Here is a 19316-nt window from a genome sequence, read left to right on the forward strand (position 1 = left end):
CTGGTTGGTTCCAGAACGTGCTGCTCTAAGAAATCACCTGAAAAGCACTCTGTGATTAGCTAGCCAATTTTCTATCCATTCCAATATGTTACCCCCTGCACCATAAGCTTTTATTTTCTACAATAATCTTTGGTGTGGCACTTTCTCAAATACCTTCTGGAACTCTAAGTACAGTATGTCCACTGGTCCCCCTTTATCCACATCGCATGTTACCTCTTCAAATAACTCCAATAAATTGGTTAAAAATGAATGCCCTTTCACAAAAACATGTTGACTTTGCCTGATTACCTTGAATTTTTCTAAGTGCCCTGCTATAGTGTCTTTAACAATAGCTTCAAACATTTTACCCATGATAGATGTTAAGCTAACTGCCTTGTAGTTTCCTGCTTTCTGCCTCCCCTTTTTGAGTAAAGGAGTTACATTTGCTATTTTCCAATCTAATGGAACCTTCTCTGAATCTAGGAAATTTTGGGAAATTAAAAGCAATGTGTCAACTATCTCATGAGCCACTCCTTTTAAGACCCTAGGATGAAGTCCGTCAGGACCAGGGGATTTGTCAGCCCGCAGTTCCAACAATTTGCTCAGTATCACTCAACTGCTGATCGTAATTTTCTTGAGTTCCTCCCACCCTTTCATTTCCTGGTATACAGTTATTTCTCAGAGGTTACTTATATCCTCTGTATTGAGGACCAATGCAAAATACCTGTTCAATCATCTGCCATCTCCTTATCTTCCATTAATAATTCCCCAGATTCATTTTCTATAGGACCAATGCTTTGTTGACTCTTTTTAAAATATCTATAGAAACTCTTACTATCTGTCTTTATATTTCCAGCTATCTTTCTCTCATACTTTAATTTTTCCTGCCTTATTAATCTTTTAGGTATTCTTTGCTTTTTTAATATTCTGTCCAATCTCCTGATCTGCCACCCATCTATACACAATTATTTGCTTTTTCTTTAAGTTTGATACTATCTTTAATTTTTTTAGTTAACCACAGATGGTGGGTTCTCCCCTGGGAATTTTTATTTCTTGTTAGAATTCTGTGTATTTTGAAATATTCCCTTAAATGTGTGCCACTGCATCTCTATTGACCTAGCCCTTCACCTAATTTGCCAGTTCATTTTAGCTAGCTCTGTTTGCATGCCCTCATGATTACCCTTATTTAACTTTAAAATGCTAGTCTTAGACCCACTCTTCTCTCCCTCAAACTGAATGTAAGATTAATCATATTTTGATCACAGCTACCTAGGGGTGCTTTCACTATGAGGTCATTATTTAATCCTATTTCGGTGGAAGTTTTGACCTGGCGAGGTGGGACGTGGTGAACGTCTGCTGGAGAGTGGGGAGTGACTTTAAGACTGTCTCTTTAATGGAACGTATCTGCCAGAAGCATGGTTTTGAGTAAAAGCCTTTCGTAAAGCAGATTTCAGTTGTGTCTGTTAGTTAATGCAAAGTTTATCTTTTTCTTTAGTTTGTATCCATTGCCTGTTAATTAATGTTTGATCTATGCCAGTTTAAAATTTTGTTACTGTATAAGTCTTAAAAAGTGAAATCTTGTCCTTCAGTTATTTCCGTTAGCATTGTGGGGATTCCTATCTTTTAAAAAGCTATCGGTCTCTACAGGGATTGTAACAAGAGGGAATTCCATTCTATGGTTTAGACTGCAGACAGCTGAAGGTACAGCAGCCAATGGTGGGGCAAAGTGAAAGGGGGATGGACACAAAACCAGAATTGAAGGAGGGAAGAGTTCCCAGAAGATTGTAATCTCAGAGGAGCATCCAGAGATAGGGAAGGGCAAGAATATGGAGGCATTTGGACACAAGGATAAGAATTTTTTAATTTGTGGTGTTTGTTTCATCCACATAATGGTGACTGCACTTTAAATAATTTATGGTTATGATTATTAAGAGGGTGAATAAAGTGCTGTGTAAAAACATGTTCTTTCTTTAAATCACTTATCCTGGTACCAGAACCATAGTCCCTCAGTAAAAAGTGCCTATGCTGCTGCACTAGGATAATGAAGCTACGTTCAGCAGTGTAATTACAAGGTACTAGCTCACAGGCACTGAACTCCCAAATCTAAACTAAAGCAAACTTTAGTGCAAAAGACTTCCAGTTGGTAATAATTTCAGTTGCCAATAATACATAATTCAAACTTGGCATTTAAAAGAAAGTAGCAGATTGTTCCGATCACAAAAGCTTTAGAGACAGCGTGCGATTCTTTTAAAAAATACTTCTTTTTGTCTTTGAGTATGGTTTAGTTTGATGTTTGTATTGTTGGTAAATATTCTGTAATTCCAGCATTCTACAATGTTGTGGCTCATTTTTTTTTGTTTGCTTTTAGTCTATCTGACTTTCCCTGTTTCACTACCGCCACTTACAGATAATACACTGTATATAAAATAAAAAATCTGGGCACTGGTTTCACTAGTGTAATCCTTTCAACAAAGATTTCCTGATACATGGGGACTTTAGTTACAGTTCCCACTTTATGGAGCTGCTATCATTCCTGGATTGTGAGCACTCCTTGTGGAATTTTGAAGTGTTTGTGTTTTAGCAGCTGTTTGACTTCTGTTCCTTTTCAAGCACTTGCTTCCTTCTGAAATGCGCCTGCTTTCCCATAGAGGATGGAACAGATGCTGAGTACGTTCCAGTGCGACCTCAGCAGCATCAGCTCTGAGATCCAAACCCTGCAGGAGCAGTCTATTGCCATGAACATCAAGCTGAAGAATCGGCAGTCAGTGCGCAGTGAGCTGAGCCAACTGGTGGATGAGCTGGTCGTGCCCAATGCCATGATCACGTGAGTCTCACCTGATGTTCTTTACCCTCTTTTACATCCCTTTTTTATTTATCTTCCTCCTTTCTTTCCCAGCTGGTTAAACTCTCACCTCTGAGTCAGAGGTTTGTGGGTTCAAGCCCCACTTTGAGAGAATTGAGTACATAATCCAGTCTGACTCTCCCTGTGCAGCATTGAGGGCGTGTGCATTCTGGAAGGTATTGCCTTTTGGGAAGAGATGTTAAATTCCAGCCCCATCTGCCAGCAAGCTCAGATAGCCCTAACTACCTCCCTGACTCCGTCCAATTTCACTGTGTGACAGTCGGAAAGGAGTAACGGCTGAATGAACCATGATACTGTCAGATTCCTTCTTTCTGAAGAGGGAGTAACAGGTTACCTTGTGAAATTCTATCTTCATACCAACTGGAAACACCCATTGGGAAAGTCCAGTCACCACAAGGACGACAGTGGTTCATGAAGAGGGCAGCTCAAGATGGGCAATTAATGTGGCATTGCCAGTGTTGCCCAATCATGAGAATGCTTTTGAATAAAAGAACAAAACTCAAAACTAACAAAGTAAGCTGGATCAAATAAGCATTTCTGAGAATGTTGTTTATGGTTTTTGGTGTAGGACTGAAAGACACAAGGTAGGGATACTGCGTCAGTACAATACTTGAGTGTACTACCTCTGCAAACGTCGATTCTGGCCACAAGCTTTGAGACGGTAAATATTGGCCTTGTTTCCCAGCACCTGTGATGGTGTTTCCTTTTGGCTTGTTTGACCCCAGTCACAATTTGAGCCAGTATCTCACTTGAGACCCCCTCTGGGGGATACATAAACCCATTGACGATGAAGTGATGGGCCAGGGATCGGGGGTGGTAGACAGGCAATAATGTCACTTGAGGTCCTCACTAAATAGAAGCCGGGCATTTCCCATGCAAAAAGAGGATAAAAATGGAACAAAATGTTCAATTAACTAGTTCCTTTTATTAAATTTGTCCCCTTCTGGCTAGCTTTGCTGCCTAAATGACTTGCCATTCTTAGTTTTTTTTCATGAGACGTGGGTGCTACTGGCATGGCCAACATTTGTTGCCCATCCTAATTGCCCTTGAGAAGATTGTGGTGAATCACCTTGAATTACTTCAAACCATCTGGTGCAGGGCAGATGCAGATACACCCCACAGTGCACAGAAGGCAAATAGGCAACGAAACAAGAGAACAGAACCAAATTCTACTTCGGTCTGCTTTCTGCAAGTGGCCAGATGAAGACCCAGAGTCACTTGGAGCTCTAGCTCTGCCAAGACCCACAGCGACAGGGAGGTCAGCCAAAATCACCTTGGGTCACATTGAGTACTGCTGGTTTAGTAACGATATTGATTTAACATTGAGAGAATTAATTTCTTGTTGCCCCCTTACACATATGCACACACACATGCGCTCTGTCTCGCGCGCGCACGCGCCCTGTCTCGCGCGCGCACGCGCCCTGTCTCGCGCGCGCACGCGCCCTGTCTCGCGCGCGCACGCGCCCTGTCTCGCGCGCGCACGCGCCCTGTCTCGCGCGCGCACGCGCCCTGTCTCGCGCGCGCACGCGCCCTGTCTCGCGCGCGCACGCGCTCAGACTTGCTCTCTTGCACACGCTCAGACTCGCACTCACACACTCTCGCACACACCCTCATACATACACCCTCATACATACACCCTCATACATACACCCTCATACATACACCCTCATACATACACCCTCATACATACACCCTCATACATACACCCTCATACATACACCCTCATACATACACCCTCATACATACACCCTCATACATACACCCTCATACATACACCCTCTCACTCTCTCACATACTCTCTCTCTCACACACACTCTCTTTCTCTCATACACACTCTCTTTCTCTCACACTCTCTCTCTTTCTCTCACACTCTCTCTCACACACTCTCTCACACACTCTCTCACACACTCTCTCACACACTCTCTCACACACTCTCTCACACACTCTCTCACACACTCTCTCACACACTCTCTCACACACTCTCTCACACACTCTCTCACACACTCTCTCACACACTCTCTCACACACTCTCTCACACACTCTCTCACACACTCTCTCACACTCTCTCTCACACTCTCTCTCACACTCTCTCTCACACTCTCTCTCACACTCTCTCTCACACTCTCTCTCACACTCTCTCTCACACTCTCTCTCACACACTCTCACACACAGACATACACAGACTCTGTCTCTCTCACACACACACATACTCACATGCACGGACACACACTCTCTCTCTTTCTCTCTCACACACTCTCTCTCACACGCACACACAGACTCTCTCTGTCTCTCTCACACACACACATACTCACATGCACGGACACACTCTCTCTTTCTCTCTCACACACTCTCTCTCACACGCACACACAGACTCTCTCTGTCTCTCTCACACACACACATACTCACATGCACGGACACACAAACTCTCTCTCTCGCACACACGTGCTCTCATGCAAGCGCACACTCGCACACATACTCACTCTTGCACACCTTCATGCACACACTCACACATACACACTCTCTCACTCTCTCTGACACACACATACACAGACTCTCCCTCTCACACACATACACACACTCTCACTCTCTCTCACACACACATACACAGACTCTCCCCCTCTCACACATACACACTCTCTCACTCTCTCTCACACACACATACACAGACTCTCCCTCTCACACACAAACACACTCTCTCTCACACACAAACACACTCTCTCACACACACACACACACTCTCTCACACACATACTCTCACTCTCACACACTCTCATTCACACACCCCTCCCATTTTCCTTCAGTATTCCATATTATCTGATTTTGTACTTTTACAGCATCGTTCTGGATACACCTGTAACTGAGCAACAATTTCTGGAGCAGCTGCACGAACTCAATAACAAGATCAATTACGTGAAAGAGCAGTCCTTTAAGGAAACTTTGGCTTGTTCAGATGTGCAAGACACCCTTGACCGGCTCAAGGTTAAGGTAGGAACACTGAGGATTGATTCTTAAACATGAGCTGTACTGATAAATATTTCACGTTTAGAGAAGCAGAGTTGCACATTACTTCTGAAACCAGAACCTCCTTGTGGGTGCATTTTCCTTGCACCTGGACACCTCTATGAAGAAAACTTTAGTGCTCCTTTGCAGCTTGCCTTTCCAGTGTTGTGTTGCACAGATATGGAATACCAGGAGGGAATCATAGAACACTTACAGCACCAAAGGTGGCCCTTCAGCCCATCGTGTCTGTGCTGGCTCTTTGAAGGAGCAGTTCACCTGGTGCCACTCCCCCTGCCTTTTTCCTCCTGTAGCTCTGCACATTATTCCTTTTCAGACAATAATCTAATTCCCTCTTGGATGCTTTGATTAAACCGGCCTCCACCACACTCTCAGGCAGCGCATTCCAGATTCTAACCAATCACTGAATGAAAATGTCACCATTGCTTCTTTTACCAATCACCTTAAATCTTAGACCCCTCGTTCTCAATCCTAACACCAGTGGGAACAGTTTCTCCCTATTGACTCTGTCCAGACCCCTCATGATTATGAACACCTCAATCAAATCTCCTCTCAACCTTCTCTTCAAGGAAATCAGTCCTAACGTCTCCAATTTATCCTCATAACCGAAGTTCCTCATCCCTGGAGCCATTCTCACAGATATTGGTAATTTTAAGGAAAAATATTCTAGCACATTGGTTGATCTCAGTTTGGGGCCTACAGCTGTCTACAAATTCTCTGGACAAGGAAGGAGCAAAGTTGAGAGAGATTTACAAATATACACACATGTGGCAGGAGAGGAAATGCCCCGTTAGAAAATTGGTTGATGAGCAGGAAACAAAGAGCCAATGTTTCCAGTTGCTGCTTGGATTGGAGAAGGCTTAGAAGTGGTGTACCCCAGATATCCATGCTGGAGGCACAACTGTTCCCTGCCAGGTCACTGATGAAATCTGCTATTGACACAAAAATGGGAAGCTTTGCAAACAGTGATGGAGAATGTTAAATGAGGACACGGTAGGTTAACAGAACCTGGCAAGGTGATGGTTAGAATGCAGATAGAATGATGTGCGCTGTTTTGACTGCCCCATTGTAGGGAAAAAATGAAATCCCTAAAGTACCCAAGCAAGGGGTGAGTGACTTGGGAAGGAGAGAACATTGACTTTTTAGAACGTGGCTCACTGACTAGCTTAGAGCTCAGTACTATATGGGTTAGTATTCAGTGGAAGTCCCTAGGTTGGGTCCCTAATCTGTGTTAAATTAGCTGATCTTCACCAAAGCAGCAACAGTGACCAACAAGTAGCCTCTAATTTTGGAGAGTAAAAATCCAGAAACCAAACTTAGGAGCTCTAAGTTCTTGCTTGGAGCGTACGATCTCCTTCGCCCTCCTTCATTATTCTTGCCAATCACATGGTCATGATTTGGTCAAGAATACGTTACAGATCGAGAGCGGAGTTCAGGACAGGACTGCATTTGGAGGAAGAAAGGAACCTGCAACCTGTACTGAAAAGGGTTAATTATTTTGATGATTTGTTCAGGCTGTTTCAAAGATCCGAGAATATATTCTCCAGAAGATCTACTCTTTCCGGAAGCCAATGACAAACTACCAGGTTCCTCAGAATGCACTTCTCAAATACAGGTCAGACATCTACATGCAGCATACTGCTCTGTATTCTTAATGGGACTAACTGGCTGGGTGAGAAAGGGGACGGATTGGGTGAATTCCCATTTGACACATCCTTTGATTTTGTGAAGGAGTGTGATTAAACATCTGACCCAAGGCACACACCCTTCCCCATTTCTCACCTAATGCATCAGGTTAAAATTCACCCCCCCCCACCCCACCCCACAAACCCCATTTGTTTAATTGCTGTTTGTTTGCTTATGTCCTGCTAATTGAAATCATTGTCTTTTGCGGTGACAATACAGGTTTTTCTACCAGTTTCTTCTGGCGAATGAGCGTCATGTAGCAAAGGAAATCCGAGATGAGTACGTTGACACTATGAGTAAAATCTACTTCTCATATTTCAAGTCTTACACCAGCAGACTGATGAAAGTGCAGGTCAGACACTTACTGCGTTCTATCTGGTATCAGCGCATCTCGCTAGTTAATTTTAATTTCCCCCACAGACCAAAAAATATTGTTGACTTTGGTGTCCAATCGTGCATTAAGGAAACCTATTTATTTCTAAGATAAAAGCCAAATACTGCGGATGCTGGAAATCCAAAACTAAAACAAAACTACCTGGAAAAACTCAGCAGGTCTGGCAGTATCTGCGGAGAGGGACAGTTAACGTTTCGCGTCCGTATGACTCTTCATCAGAACTAAGGAAAAATAGAGAGGTGAAATATAAGCTGGTTTAAGGGGAGGGTGGGAAAGGTAGAGCTGGATAGAGGGCCAGTGATAGGTGGAGCTAACCAAAAGATGTCACAGACAAAAGGACAAAGAGCTGTCGAAGGTAGTGATATTATCTAAGGAATGTGCTAATTAAGGGTAGAAAGCAGGACAAGCAAGGTACAGATAGCCCTAGTGAGGGTGGGGTGAAGGTACAGATAGCCCTAGTGGGGGTGGGGTGGGGGTGAAGGTACAGATAGCCCTAGTGGGGGTGGGGTGGGGGGAAGGTACAGATAGCCCTAGTGGGTGTGGGGTGGGGTGAAGGTACAGATAGCCCTAGTGGGGGTGGGGTGGGGTGAAGGTACAGATAGCCCTAGTGGGGGTGGGGTAGGGTGAAGGTACAGATAGCCCTAGTGGGGGTGGGGTGGGGGGAAGGTACAGATAGCCCTAGTGGGGGTGGGGTGAAGGTACAGATAGCCCTAGTGGGGGTGGGGTGGGGGGAAGGTACAGATAGCCCTAGTGGGGGTGGGGTGGGGGGAAGGTACAGATAGCCCTAGTGGGGGTGGGAGTGGGGTGAAGGTACAGATAGCCCTAGTGGGGGTGGGGTGGGGGGAAGGTACAGATTGCCCTAGTGGGGGTGGGGTGGGGGGGCAGGGATCAAAGTAGGCTAAAAGGTAGAGATAAAACAATGGATGGAAGTACATTTAAAAATAATGGAAATAGGTGGGAAAAGAAAAATACATATAAATTAATGGAAAAGGGGGATCGGAAAAGGGGTGGGGATGGAGGAGGGAGTTCATGATCTAAAATTGTTGAACTCAGTATTCAGTCTGGAAGGCTGTAAAGTGCCTAGTCGGAAGATGTTCCTCCAGTTTGCGTTGAGCTTCACTGGAACAATGCAGCAAGCCAAGGACAGTCATGTGGGCAAGAGAGCAGGGTGGAGTGTTAAAAAGGCAAGCGACAGGGAGGTTTGGGTAATGCTTGCGGACAGACCGCAGGTGTTCTGCAAAGCGGTCACGCAGTCTGCGTTTGGTCTCTCCAACGTAGAGGAAACCACATTGGAAGCAGCGAATGCAGTAGACTAAATTGAGGGAAGTGCAAGTGAAATGCTGCTTCACTTGAAAGGAGTGTTTGGGCCCTTGGATGGTGAGGGGTGGGGGGGGAAGTAAAGGAGCAGGTGTTGCACCTTCTGCAGTTGCATGGGAAGGTGCCATGGGAGGGGGTTGAGGTTTAGGGGGTGATGGAGGAGTGGACTAGGGTGTCCCAGAGGGAACGATCCCGACGGAATGCCACCAGGGGGATGAAGGGAAGATGTGTTTGGTGGTGGCATCGTGCTGGAGTTGGTGGAAATGGCGGAGGATGATCCTTTGAATGCGGAGGCTGGTGGGGTGATAACTGAGGACAAGGGGGACTCTATCATGTTTCTGGGAGGAAGGAGAAGGCGTGAGGGTGGATGCACGGGAGATGGGCCGGACACGATTGAGGACCCTGTCAATTACCGTTGGTGGAAAACCTCGGTGAAGGAAGACATGTCAGAGGAACTATTATTGAAGGTAGCATCATCAAAACAGATGCAACAGAGGCGAAGGAACTGAGAGAATGGGATGGAGTCCTTACTGGAAGCGGGGTGTGAGGAGCTGTAGTCGAGGTAGCTGTGGGAGTCAGTGGGCTTGTGATGAATATTAGTGGACAGTCTATCACCAGAAATTGAGACAGAGAGGTCAAGGAAGGGAAGAGAAGTGTCAGAGATGGACCACGTGAAAATGATGAAGGGGCGCAAATTGGAAGCAAAATTAATAAATTTTTCCAGGTCCAAAAATTTATATATGTTCTTTTCCCACCTATTTCCATTATATTTAAATATTTCTATCCATTGTTTTATCTCTACCTTTTAGCCTTTTTCAATCCCTTCCCCCCACCCACCCCCACTAGGGCTATCTGTACCTTGCTTGTTCTGCTTTCTACCCTTAATGTCACCATTAGCATATTTCTTAGCTAATATCATTACCATTAACACCACTTTGTCCTTTTGTCTATGACATCTTTTGTCAATCTCCATCTATCACAGGCCCTCTATCCAGCTCTACTTGTCCCTCCCCTCCTTAAACCAGCCTATATTTCACCTCTTTTCTATTTTTCCTTAGTTCTGTTGAAGAGTCATACGGACTCGAAACGTTAACTGTGTCCCTCTCCGCAGATGCTGTCAGACCTGCTGAGTTTTTCCAGGTTTTTCTGTTTATTTCTAAGCTGGAGTGGAGAGTGTTGGGCAGGGCCATGTTTCTGTGTGATTGTCTCTCTACTAATTGCATTACCACTCTCAGCTACTGACCGATGGAGAATGTCGATCGAAAGCCATCTGAGATAAATTTATATCCATCATTCTCTTGCCCTCTCCAACTCTAGTATGAAGAAGTAGCTGACAAAGACGATCTGATGGGCGTCGAAGACACAGCAAAGAAAGATATCCTTTGCTGAAGTTGAGACATTTTACTGTTAGCATTTTGCAGTTAGTTTAATGACCATTTAACATTTATGAACAAAGGTTTGCAGCATTTCAATGAGCATACAAAGTACACAATGAGAGTGTTCAATGCACTATTTTGTAATTAAAGCAATAGGGAAGATTGATCAGAGTGTGGTCACAGCACAGAAGGAGGCCATTTGGCCTATTGTGTCTGTGCTGATTCTCTGCAAGACCAACTCAGCTAGTTACATTCCCCCTGCCTTTTCCTTTTAGCCTTGCAATTTTTTCTTCTTGGAGAATGATCCAATTCCCTTTTGAAAGCCTCAATTGACCCTGTCTCCACCACACTCTCAGACAGTGCAATGCAGATCCTAACCACTCGATTGACCCTGTCTCCTCCACACACTCAGACAGTGCATTCCAGATCCTAACCACTCGATTGACCCTGTCTCCACCACACTCTCAGACAGTGCAATGCAGATCCTAACCACTCGATTGACCCTGTCTCCACCACACTCTCAGACAGTGCGTTCCAGACCCTAACCACTCGATTGACCCTGTCTCCACCACACTCCCAGGGAGTGCATTCTAAACCCTAATCACTCGATTGACCCTGTCTCCACCACACTCTCAGACAGTGCATTCCAGATCCTAACCACTCGATTGATCCTGTCTCCACCACACTCTCAGACAGTGCATTCCAGATCCTAACCACTCGATTGACCCTGTCTCCACCACACTCTCAGACAGTGCATTCCAGATCCTAACCACTCGATTGACCCTGTCTCCACCACACTCTCAGACAGTGCATTCCAGACCCTAACCACTCGATTGACCCTGTCTCCACCACACTCTCAGACAGCGCATTCCAGATCCTAACCACTCGATTGACCCTGTCTCCACCACACTCTCAGACAGTGCATTCCAGATCCTAACCACTCTATTGACCCTGTCTCCACCACACTCTCAGACAGTGCATTCCAGACCCTAACCACTCGATTGACCCTGTCTCCACCACACTCTCAGACAGCGCATTCCAGATCCTAACCACTCGTTGTGTGAGAAACATTTTTCCTCATGTCACCTTTGAAGTTTTTGCCATTTGCCTTAAATCTTTGTCCTCTGGCTCTCGATCCTTCCACCAGTGGGAGCAGTTTCTCCCTATCCACTATGCCCAGACCCCTCATGATTTTGAAAACCTATCAAATCCCCTCTTAACCTTCCCCTTCTCGAAGGCGAGTAACTCCAGCTCCTCCAATTTCTCCACCTAACTGGAATTCTTCATCCTGGGAACCAATTTTATAAATCTTTTCTGCACCTATCTAACGCCTTCATCTGTTTCTTAAAGTGTGGTGCCCAGAACTAGATGCAATACTCCAGTTAAGGCTCAACCAGTGTTCGATAAAGATTCATCATTACTTCCTTGCTTTTGTTTTCTATGGCTCTGTCTATAAAACCTAGGATACCATATGCTTTATTAACTGCTTGCTCATCCTGCCCTGCCACCTTCAATGATTTGCGCACGTTCTCCCAGGTCCCCCTGCCCCCTTTAGAATTGTATCCTTTATATTGCCCCTCCTCATTCTTCTGAACAAAATGTATCACTTTACACATTTCGGCATTAAATTTAATCATTAATTCCAGCTACTTTAATAATCCTTGCTGAATAATAAATACCTTTTATATAGTGCCTTCATGACCTCAAAGAAAGAAAGGCTTGCATTTATATATCGCTTTTCACAATCAGTGCTTGTCCCAAAGTCCTGTGCAGCCAATGAAATAGTTTTGAAGTGTATTCACTGTTGTAACATGGGAGGCAGGCAGCCAGATTGCGCACAGCATGACCCTACAAACAACAATGTGATAAAGACCAGATCATTCTGCTTTTGTGAATTTGTGTGAGGGCTAAATATTGGCCAGGACAGCAATAATGAAATTGAATAACTAATCAGCCCTAGATGTTGCCGGTGAGTAAAGCCATTGTGTGAAAAGGTATTTGTATGTACGCACCTCGTCAGTAAACCCCTAAAGAGGGAGACTTATCGCCTGCTTTCCATTTAAAACAGAAATTACGGCAAGGGATTTGAGTGTCTTTGGCATCCTTATCCTACGCCCAATTAATTCTATTCATCTGTGTTTTTAAAAGTACGTTGATCTGTTTAGGATGTGGGGTGAAGGAGTTAATGTTAGTGTAAAACACCAGGTTGTATAAAAATGCAACGAAATCATAAGATAGTCTGGAGAAACCGAAGTTTTAACTATCTTTTGCTGTTTGCGCTTTCAGGGCCCCCATGTCAGCAGCATCCACTGAATATAACAATATTCAGTGCACCTGCAAAACAAAATCTGAATCTATAACTTATATTCTTAAGGGACGGCTGATGATTGAGCTTTCTCTTTAAGTAGAAATTGCTTTTCACGTTACACACAAAAATGGCCATGAGCTTGACTATTTACTAGGAATGAATCTCTTCAAGCCACAGGAGCTCATCGATTCCCTTGTATCTGCTTGAGATTCGTCTGCCCGTGAAGAGGGGCCATGAGGCATTAAGACCTGTAGATGGCTGAATAGTCTACGTAGTGCAGTGTCTACCCAGTCACAAGTGGAATGAAGAGAATTTGAAAGGGAACAAAAATGATTTTTTTAAAACCACAAGCGCGTGAGGTGTCACGTTTTAATTACAGCATTAATCATTCACAAGGATGATATGTTAAACCGTGGCCTTAGTATTATGGAGAAGATCAGGGAAGTTCTCCCCGATGACCTGACCAATATTTACCCCTCAAACAACATTACAAAGAAACAGATATCCAGCCATTATCACTTTGCTATTTGTGGGAGCTTGCTGTGTGCAAATTGGCTGCCTCGTATCCTACATTACAACAGTATCTACACTTGAAAAATGTTTCATTGGTTACAAAGCACTTTGAGACATCCAGTGGTCATGAAAGGCGCCATATAAATATAAATCTGTCTCTTTTTTTTGCTTTTAAGCGAATGGAGTGCAACGGGTTCAAGTGTTTCAGCCCTTAACTTTCTCCACGCTTTTTCTCCAAACCATCATTGAAAAATAGAAACACCATTTTTACATTGGGGAACCGTGGAAACGTTATATCATCAGCAGAACTAGAAGCACCAATCATTGTTCCTCATGCAGCACAGAAGAATGACACTCGGGTAAGCACTCTGAGGGATTTGCGCTGAATTACAGAAGCCCCCAGTTTATATGAGGCTGGTGATTCTATTCACAATCGACCTCCTTCCTTCCATGGTTCATAGCAGGGTTTGAGTAAAGAATGAAACACTTTCTAGTATTGTACTATAGAACGTACTTCAGTCACAAGAATGTAAATAGGAGCAGTAGACCATACAGCCTGCTGCGCCATTCAATAAGATCATGGCCGATCATCTGCTTCAACTCCCCATAGCCCTTGATTTCCTGAGATATCCAAAACTCTGTCCACGTCAGATTTGAATACACTCAGCAATAGAGCATCCACAAATCTGGGGGCAGAGAATTCTAAAGATTCGAAATCCTTCGAGTGGAGAAATTTCTCCTCTCAGACGTAAATGATGCCTCCCCCGACCACCACCTTATCCTGCGGCTGTGTCCCCATGTTCAGGGTTCCCCAGCCAGAGGAAGCAACCTCTTTGTCTCTACCCTGTCAAGCCCCTTCAGAGTCTTGTATGTTTCAATAAGATCACCTCTCATTCTTCTAAAATCCAGAAAATATAGGTCCAATTTCCTTAGCCTTTGATCATTGGACAGCCCCCCCGGGAGTAACTGGTTTGAGTGATCGGCTTAACCGGACAAAAGAGTGTGGCTTTTCAGTTTCTGTTTCTTTTTGGTCCTCTGAAGAACTATTGGAAATCAGGCTCCTTTACACACCATATTTTGCCCACATCCTAGATAAGACCTCCTGACATAGCGTTCCCAAAGCCATGGAAGACAGGCTATTCATGTAAACAGCTGTAGTTATTTACACTAAAATTACTTCCCTTAAACAAAGTTTCCTGATCTAACCGTCCTCAACTTCTATGAAGAACAGGCTTTGTTGACAGTCGCCTTTCTAAACCAGGGCTAATGGGTCCCACTAGTTATATCTATTACCCTAGCCCCTAAGTTACATTTTAACCACGCGTGCCTGACCTTATTACTGTCACGTGTTTCTTTCCACAAGCACTTTCACATTTCAAAGCTACCCTGTTTACATTGCTGCCTAATGCAAAGAAGTCCAACAAGCTGCAGTGATAGAATATTTCATAATCCGTCCCCAAACACGTATCTTGTATTACCAGTCTTTTGATTAAATTCTGATTAAATGGGGTGATGGTTCAACCCCCTCCCTCTAGTTATTGTAGGAAATAGGAATTGGTGAGGGGACTTTTTTGATAGAAGCTGATTGTTTTGGTCTCCATATTTAAGAAAGGATACACTTGCATTGGAGGCGGTGCAGCGAAGGTTCACTGCATTGGTCCCTGGGGTGAGAAGGTGGTCCGATGAGAGGCTGAGTAAATTGGGTCTATGCTTTCTGGAGTTTAGAAGAATGAGAGACGATCTCATTGAAACATACAAGATTCTGAAGGGGTTTGACGGGGTGGACGCTGAGAGATTGTTTCCCCTGGTCGGGGAATCTAAAACACGGGGGGTGGGGGGGGGGTGGTGGGGCTCAGTCTCAGGATAAGGGGCCGATCATTTAGGGCTGAGATGAGGAGAAATTACTTCACTCAAAGGGTTTGTGAATCTTTGGAATTCTCTACCACGGAGGATTGTGGATGCTCCATCGCTGGATACATTTGAGGCCGGGATAGACAGATTTTGGCCTCTCGGAGAATCAAGGTATATGGGGAGGCAACGGGAAAGTGGAGTTGAAGCCCAAGATCAGCTATGATCATATTGAATGCCGGAGAAGCCTCGATGGGCTGTAGGGCCTACCACTGCTCTAAATTAATGTGTTCTTGTGTCTTCTGTAGACTTGGAAGGCACTATCGTCAGATCTGAGGAAGTGACACAGCCATGCTCAAATTGAATCTTCCTGTTGTGGCAGACTTACCTACTCCATCTGCTCTGTTTTAATGTGCACCAAGCCTATTGGATAAGTCCTTCCTTCAACAGAAATGAGGGCTGTACTTAGAAGGATGAACAAGCAGAATTTCTTGTTTCAAAGTTAGATCTTGCAAAGCCCCCATGAGACGCTGTGCTCAAACAAGAAATTTTAAAAAAAACTGACCCAGGTAGGATAGCCAAGTTTGGCCTTCATCCAAAGCAGGAGTTCCAGTCTAGGGCCTCCAAGTAGGAGTCCCGATTACTCTGTACCGCTGGGATTTATCTGGCCATGCTACAATTTGCTTTAGTTTATTTGTTGTCTTTTATCTCTTTCGAAGTGAGAACTGTTTACCACTGGGCAATGGGAACACTCCCCAATTCATACACCCAGTGTCAGAATCAAGCTATTAGGTACAGAATAAAGATCCCACTTCACTGTTCCAACAATGTGTTTGAGCCCCAAACCTAGAAGAGGGCCCCTCCAGCCCTCCTGTCTCCCACACTCTGCTTGCTGTGATCGAAGAGGTTTGTCAATGAGTGCTAAATTAATGGCAGTTTTGTGCTGTAGCCCCATGCTTGTTTGGAATCAATAATATTACCCAAGCTAATTTCACACTGACCTCGTATAGCCAGCATGTGGAGAAGGCACTAATCTCAGCAGTGTGAGCTGGATTTGCAGTCAGTTCTCTTGAGGTGAAAGCTTCCAATCCTCTGTACCTACTTTATTTCAGTTTTAAAAGAAAACTTCATGTCAGAGGATATCATAAATTCCAGCACAATTCTCCAATGTTTTGATTTGCTACCTTCCAAATATGCCAAAAATGCTCGAAGTTGAATGATAAGGTGATGGAAGAGGTCATCAACAGTGCTATCAAGCGGCACTTGCTTAGCAATAACCTGCTCACTGATGCCCAGTTTGGGTTCTGCCAGGGTCACTCAGCTCCTGACCTCATTACAACTTTGATTCAAACATGGACAAAAGAGCTGAGCTCCCAAGGTGAGGTGAGAGTGACTGCCCTTGACATCAAGGCCCCATTTGACCGAGTGTGGCATCAAGGAGCCCCAGCAAAACTGGAGTCAAAGGGAATCAGGGGGAAAACTCTCCGCTGGTTGGAGTCATACCTAACACAAAGGAAGATTGTCGTGGTTGTTGGAGGTCAGTCATCTCAGCTCCAGGACATCACTGCAGGAGTTCCTCAGGGTAATGTCCTCGGCCCAACCATCTTCAACTGCTTCATCAATGACCTTCCTTCCATCATAAGTCAGAAGTGGGATGTTCACTGATGATTGCACAATGTTCAGCACCATTCGCGACTCCTCAGATACTGAAGCAGTCCATGTCCAAATGCAGCCCATGTCCAAATGCAGCAAGACCTGGACAATATCCAGGCTTGGGCTGACAAGTAGCAAGTAACATTCGTGTCATACTAGTGCCAGGTAATGACCATCTCCAGCAAGAGAGAATCTAACCATCACCCCTTGATATTCAATGGCATTACTGTCACTGAATCCCCCACTATCAACATCTTGGGGGTCACCATTGACCAAAAATTGAACTGGACCAGCCACATAAATACTGTGGCTACAAGTGAAGGTCGGAGGATAGGAATTCTACGGCAAGTAACTCACCTCCTGACTCCCCAAAGCCTGTCCGCCATCTACAAGGCACAAGTCAGGTGTGAGATGGAATACTCTCCACCTGGCTGGATGAGTGCAGGTCCCACAACACTCAAGAAGCTTGACACCGTCCAGGACAAAGCAGTCCACTTGATTGGCACCCCATCCACAAACATTCACTCCCTCTACCACTTTGGCACAGTAGCAGCAGTGTGTGTACCATCTAAAAGATGCACTGCAGGAACTCACCAAGCCTCCTTAGACAGCACCTTCCAAACCCATCTAGAAGGACAAGGGCAGCAGACACATGGGAACACCACCACCTGGGAGTTTCCCTCCAAGTCACTCACCATCCTGACTTGGAAATATATCGCCGTTCCTTCAATGTTGCTGGGTCAAAATCCTGGTGCTCTCTCCCTAACAGCACTGTGGGTGTACCTACACCACAGGGACAAAATCCTGGAACTCCCTCCCTAACAGCACTGTGGGTGTACCTACACCACATGGACAAAATCTTGGTGCTCTCTCCCTAACAGCACTGTGGGTGTACCTACACCACAGGGACAAAATCCTGGAACTCCCTCCCTAACAGCACTGTGGGTGTACCTACACCACATGGACAAAATCTTGGTGCTCTCTCCCTAACAGCACTGTGGGTGTACCTACACCACATGGACAAAATCCTGGTGCTCTCTCCCTAACAGTGCTGTGGGCTAGGCGTACCTATGCCATAATGTCATGAAAGTATAATAATTCTTCTTATTGTGAGTTATTATAAAAGTAGGCTAATAGTGGGGCTTGGATAGTTTGTCTGTGTGTGATTTAATTGCATCTTGTAGCCAAGCAGACTGCAGGTTGAAGTTATCCAAATACGTAATATGTTAATGAGTAAACATGACTGGGGTCTTAAGCATGTAAGGTATAAAGGGAATTTGCATTTTTAGATGGAAAAGGGGATTTGGTTTTCAAAGGGATCTCATCCTGTTTGCACATAGCCAGACAAGCAAGTTAAGGATTGTGTTTATTTTTCTCAAGGGTTATAGTGGTATCATGAAAAGATTTATATTGCGAGAAAGGTAAAGTTCCAAAGATATATGGACAATGGAATTTACACATTAAAGGGAGAAAGATGTATAAAGGAGAATAACGCTATGTGTCAGCAGGAAGGCATTGTAAGATGTATCAGAAGTGAGAGAAGCTGGGAAAAGGCATTTTGAATTCTGCTGTCCAGGGTATTGTGTTGACTTACCTGGATCTGTTTAAAAAATTTTTTTACTGTTGCCTTAATGGGGGTGTAACTGGCAGCCAGATTAATTAGGGGTTTTAGGAGCTATTATAGTAGTAATTTGTAGACCTACGTATGTGCTTGAAATCTTTCCTTTTGATAATAAATATTTAATTTAGTTTTTTTTAAAGATCTCTGAAGCCGTGGTGGTCATATTACTCCTGAATTCAGGGCACGCATCTGGAAATAACTGCAGATAGCAAAACCATTGTGGTAGCGTGACCAATTTTCCCTCGTGGACTTGATCTGCCTGGCACATATCATCTGCTGCATCATAACAGGAACTAAAATGGTTCAAGAAGGCAGCTCACCATCATCTTTTCAAGGGCAATTGGGGATGGGCAATAAATGCTGGCCCAGCCAGTGGCACCCACATCCCATGAATGAATAAAAAAAATTTAAAATAATAAAACCTAGAGAACATTAGATGCTGAGAGGGTGTTTTCCTTGTAGGGTAATCTAGAACTAGGGGGCACAGTTTTTAAAAAAGGGGTCTCCAATTTAAGATGGAGATGAGGAGGGATTCCTTCTCTGAGGGTCATTAGTGTTTGAAACTCTCTTCCCCAGCGAGCAGCAGAGGCCTGGATTATTGATTTTTAATTGACGAAGGATTCAAGGGAGTCAGACAGGAAAGTAAAGTTGAACCTACCATCTGATCAGCCATGATCTTATTAAATGGCTCAAGGGGCCGAATAGGCCATCTTCCTGTTTCATATGTTTGTATTGTGCGT

The 19316-nt window shown here is 44.5% G+C and overlaps 1 protein-coding gene across 5 annotated transcripts in view; it reads left to right on the plus strand.

Annotated features, from left to right (window-relative positions):
- Window positions 1-19316, plus strand: part of vps52 (VPS52 subunit of GARP complex) — a 51670-nt gene that overhangs the window by 17793 nt on the left and 14561 nt on the right. For all 5 annotated transcript variants that reach the window (XM_041213249.1, XM_041213251.1, XM_041213250.1 and 2 more), the window contains 6 exons: window positions 2628-2803; window positions 5677-5827; window positions 7375-7475; window positions 7766-7898; window positions 10575-10632; window positions 13680-13813. In XM_041213249.1, the coding sequence (XP_041069183.1) occupies window positions 2628-2803; window positions 5677-5827; window positions 7375-7475; window positions 7766-7898; window positions 10575-10632; window positions 13680-13813 (753 nt within the window). The remainder of the gene's footprint in view (window positions 1-2627; window positions 2804-5676; window positions 5828-7374; window positions 7476-7765; window positions 7899-10574; window positions 10633-13679; window positions 13814-19316) is intronic.

Source organism: Carcharodon carcharias, chromosome 19 (genome assembly GCF_017639515.1).
Source record: "Carcharodon carcharias isolate sCarCar2 chromosome 19, sCarCar2.pri, whole genome shotgun sequence".
NCBI lineage: Eukaryota > Metazoa > Chordata > Chondrichthyes > Lamniformes > Lamnidae > Carcharodon > Carcharodon carcharias.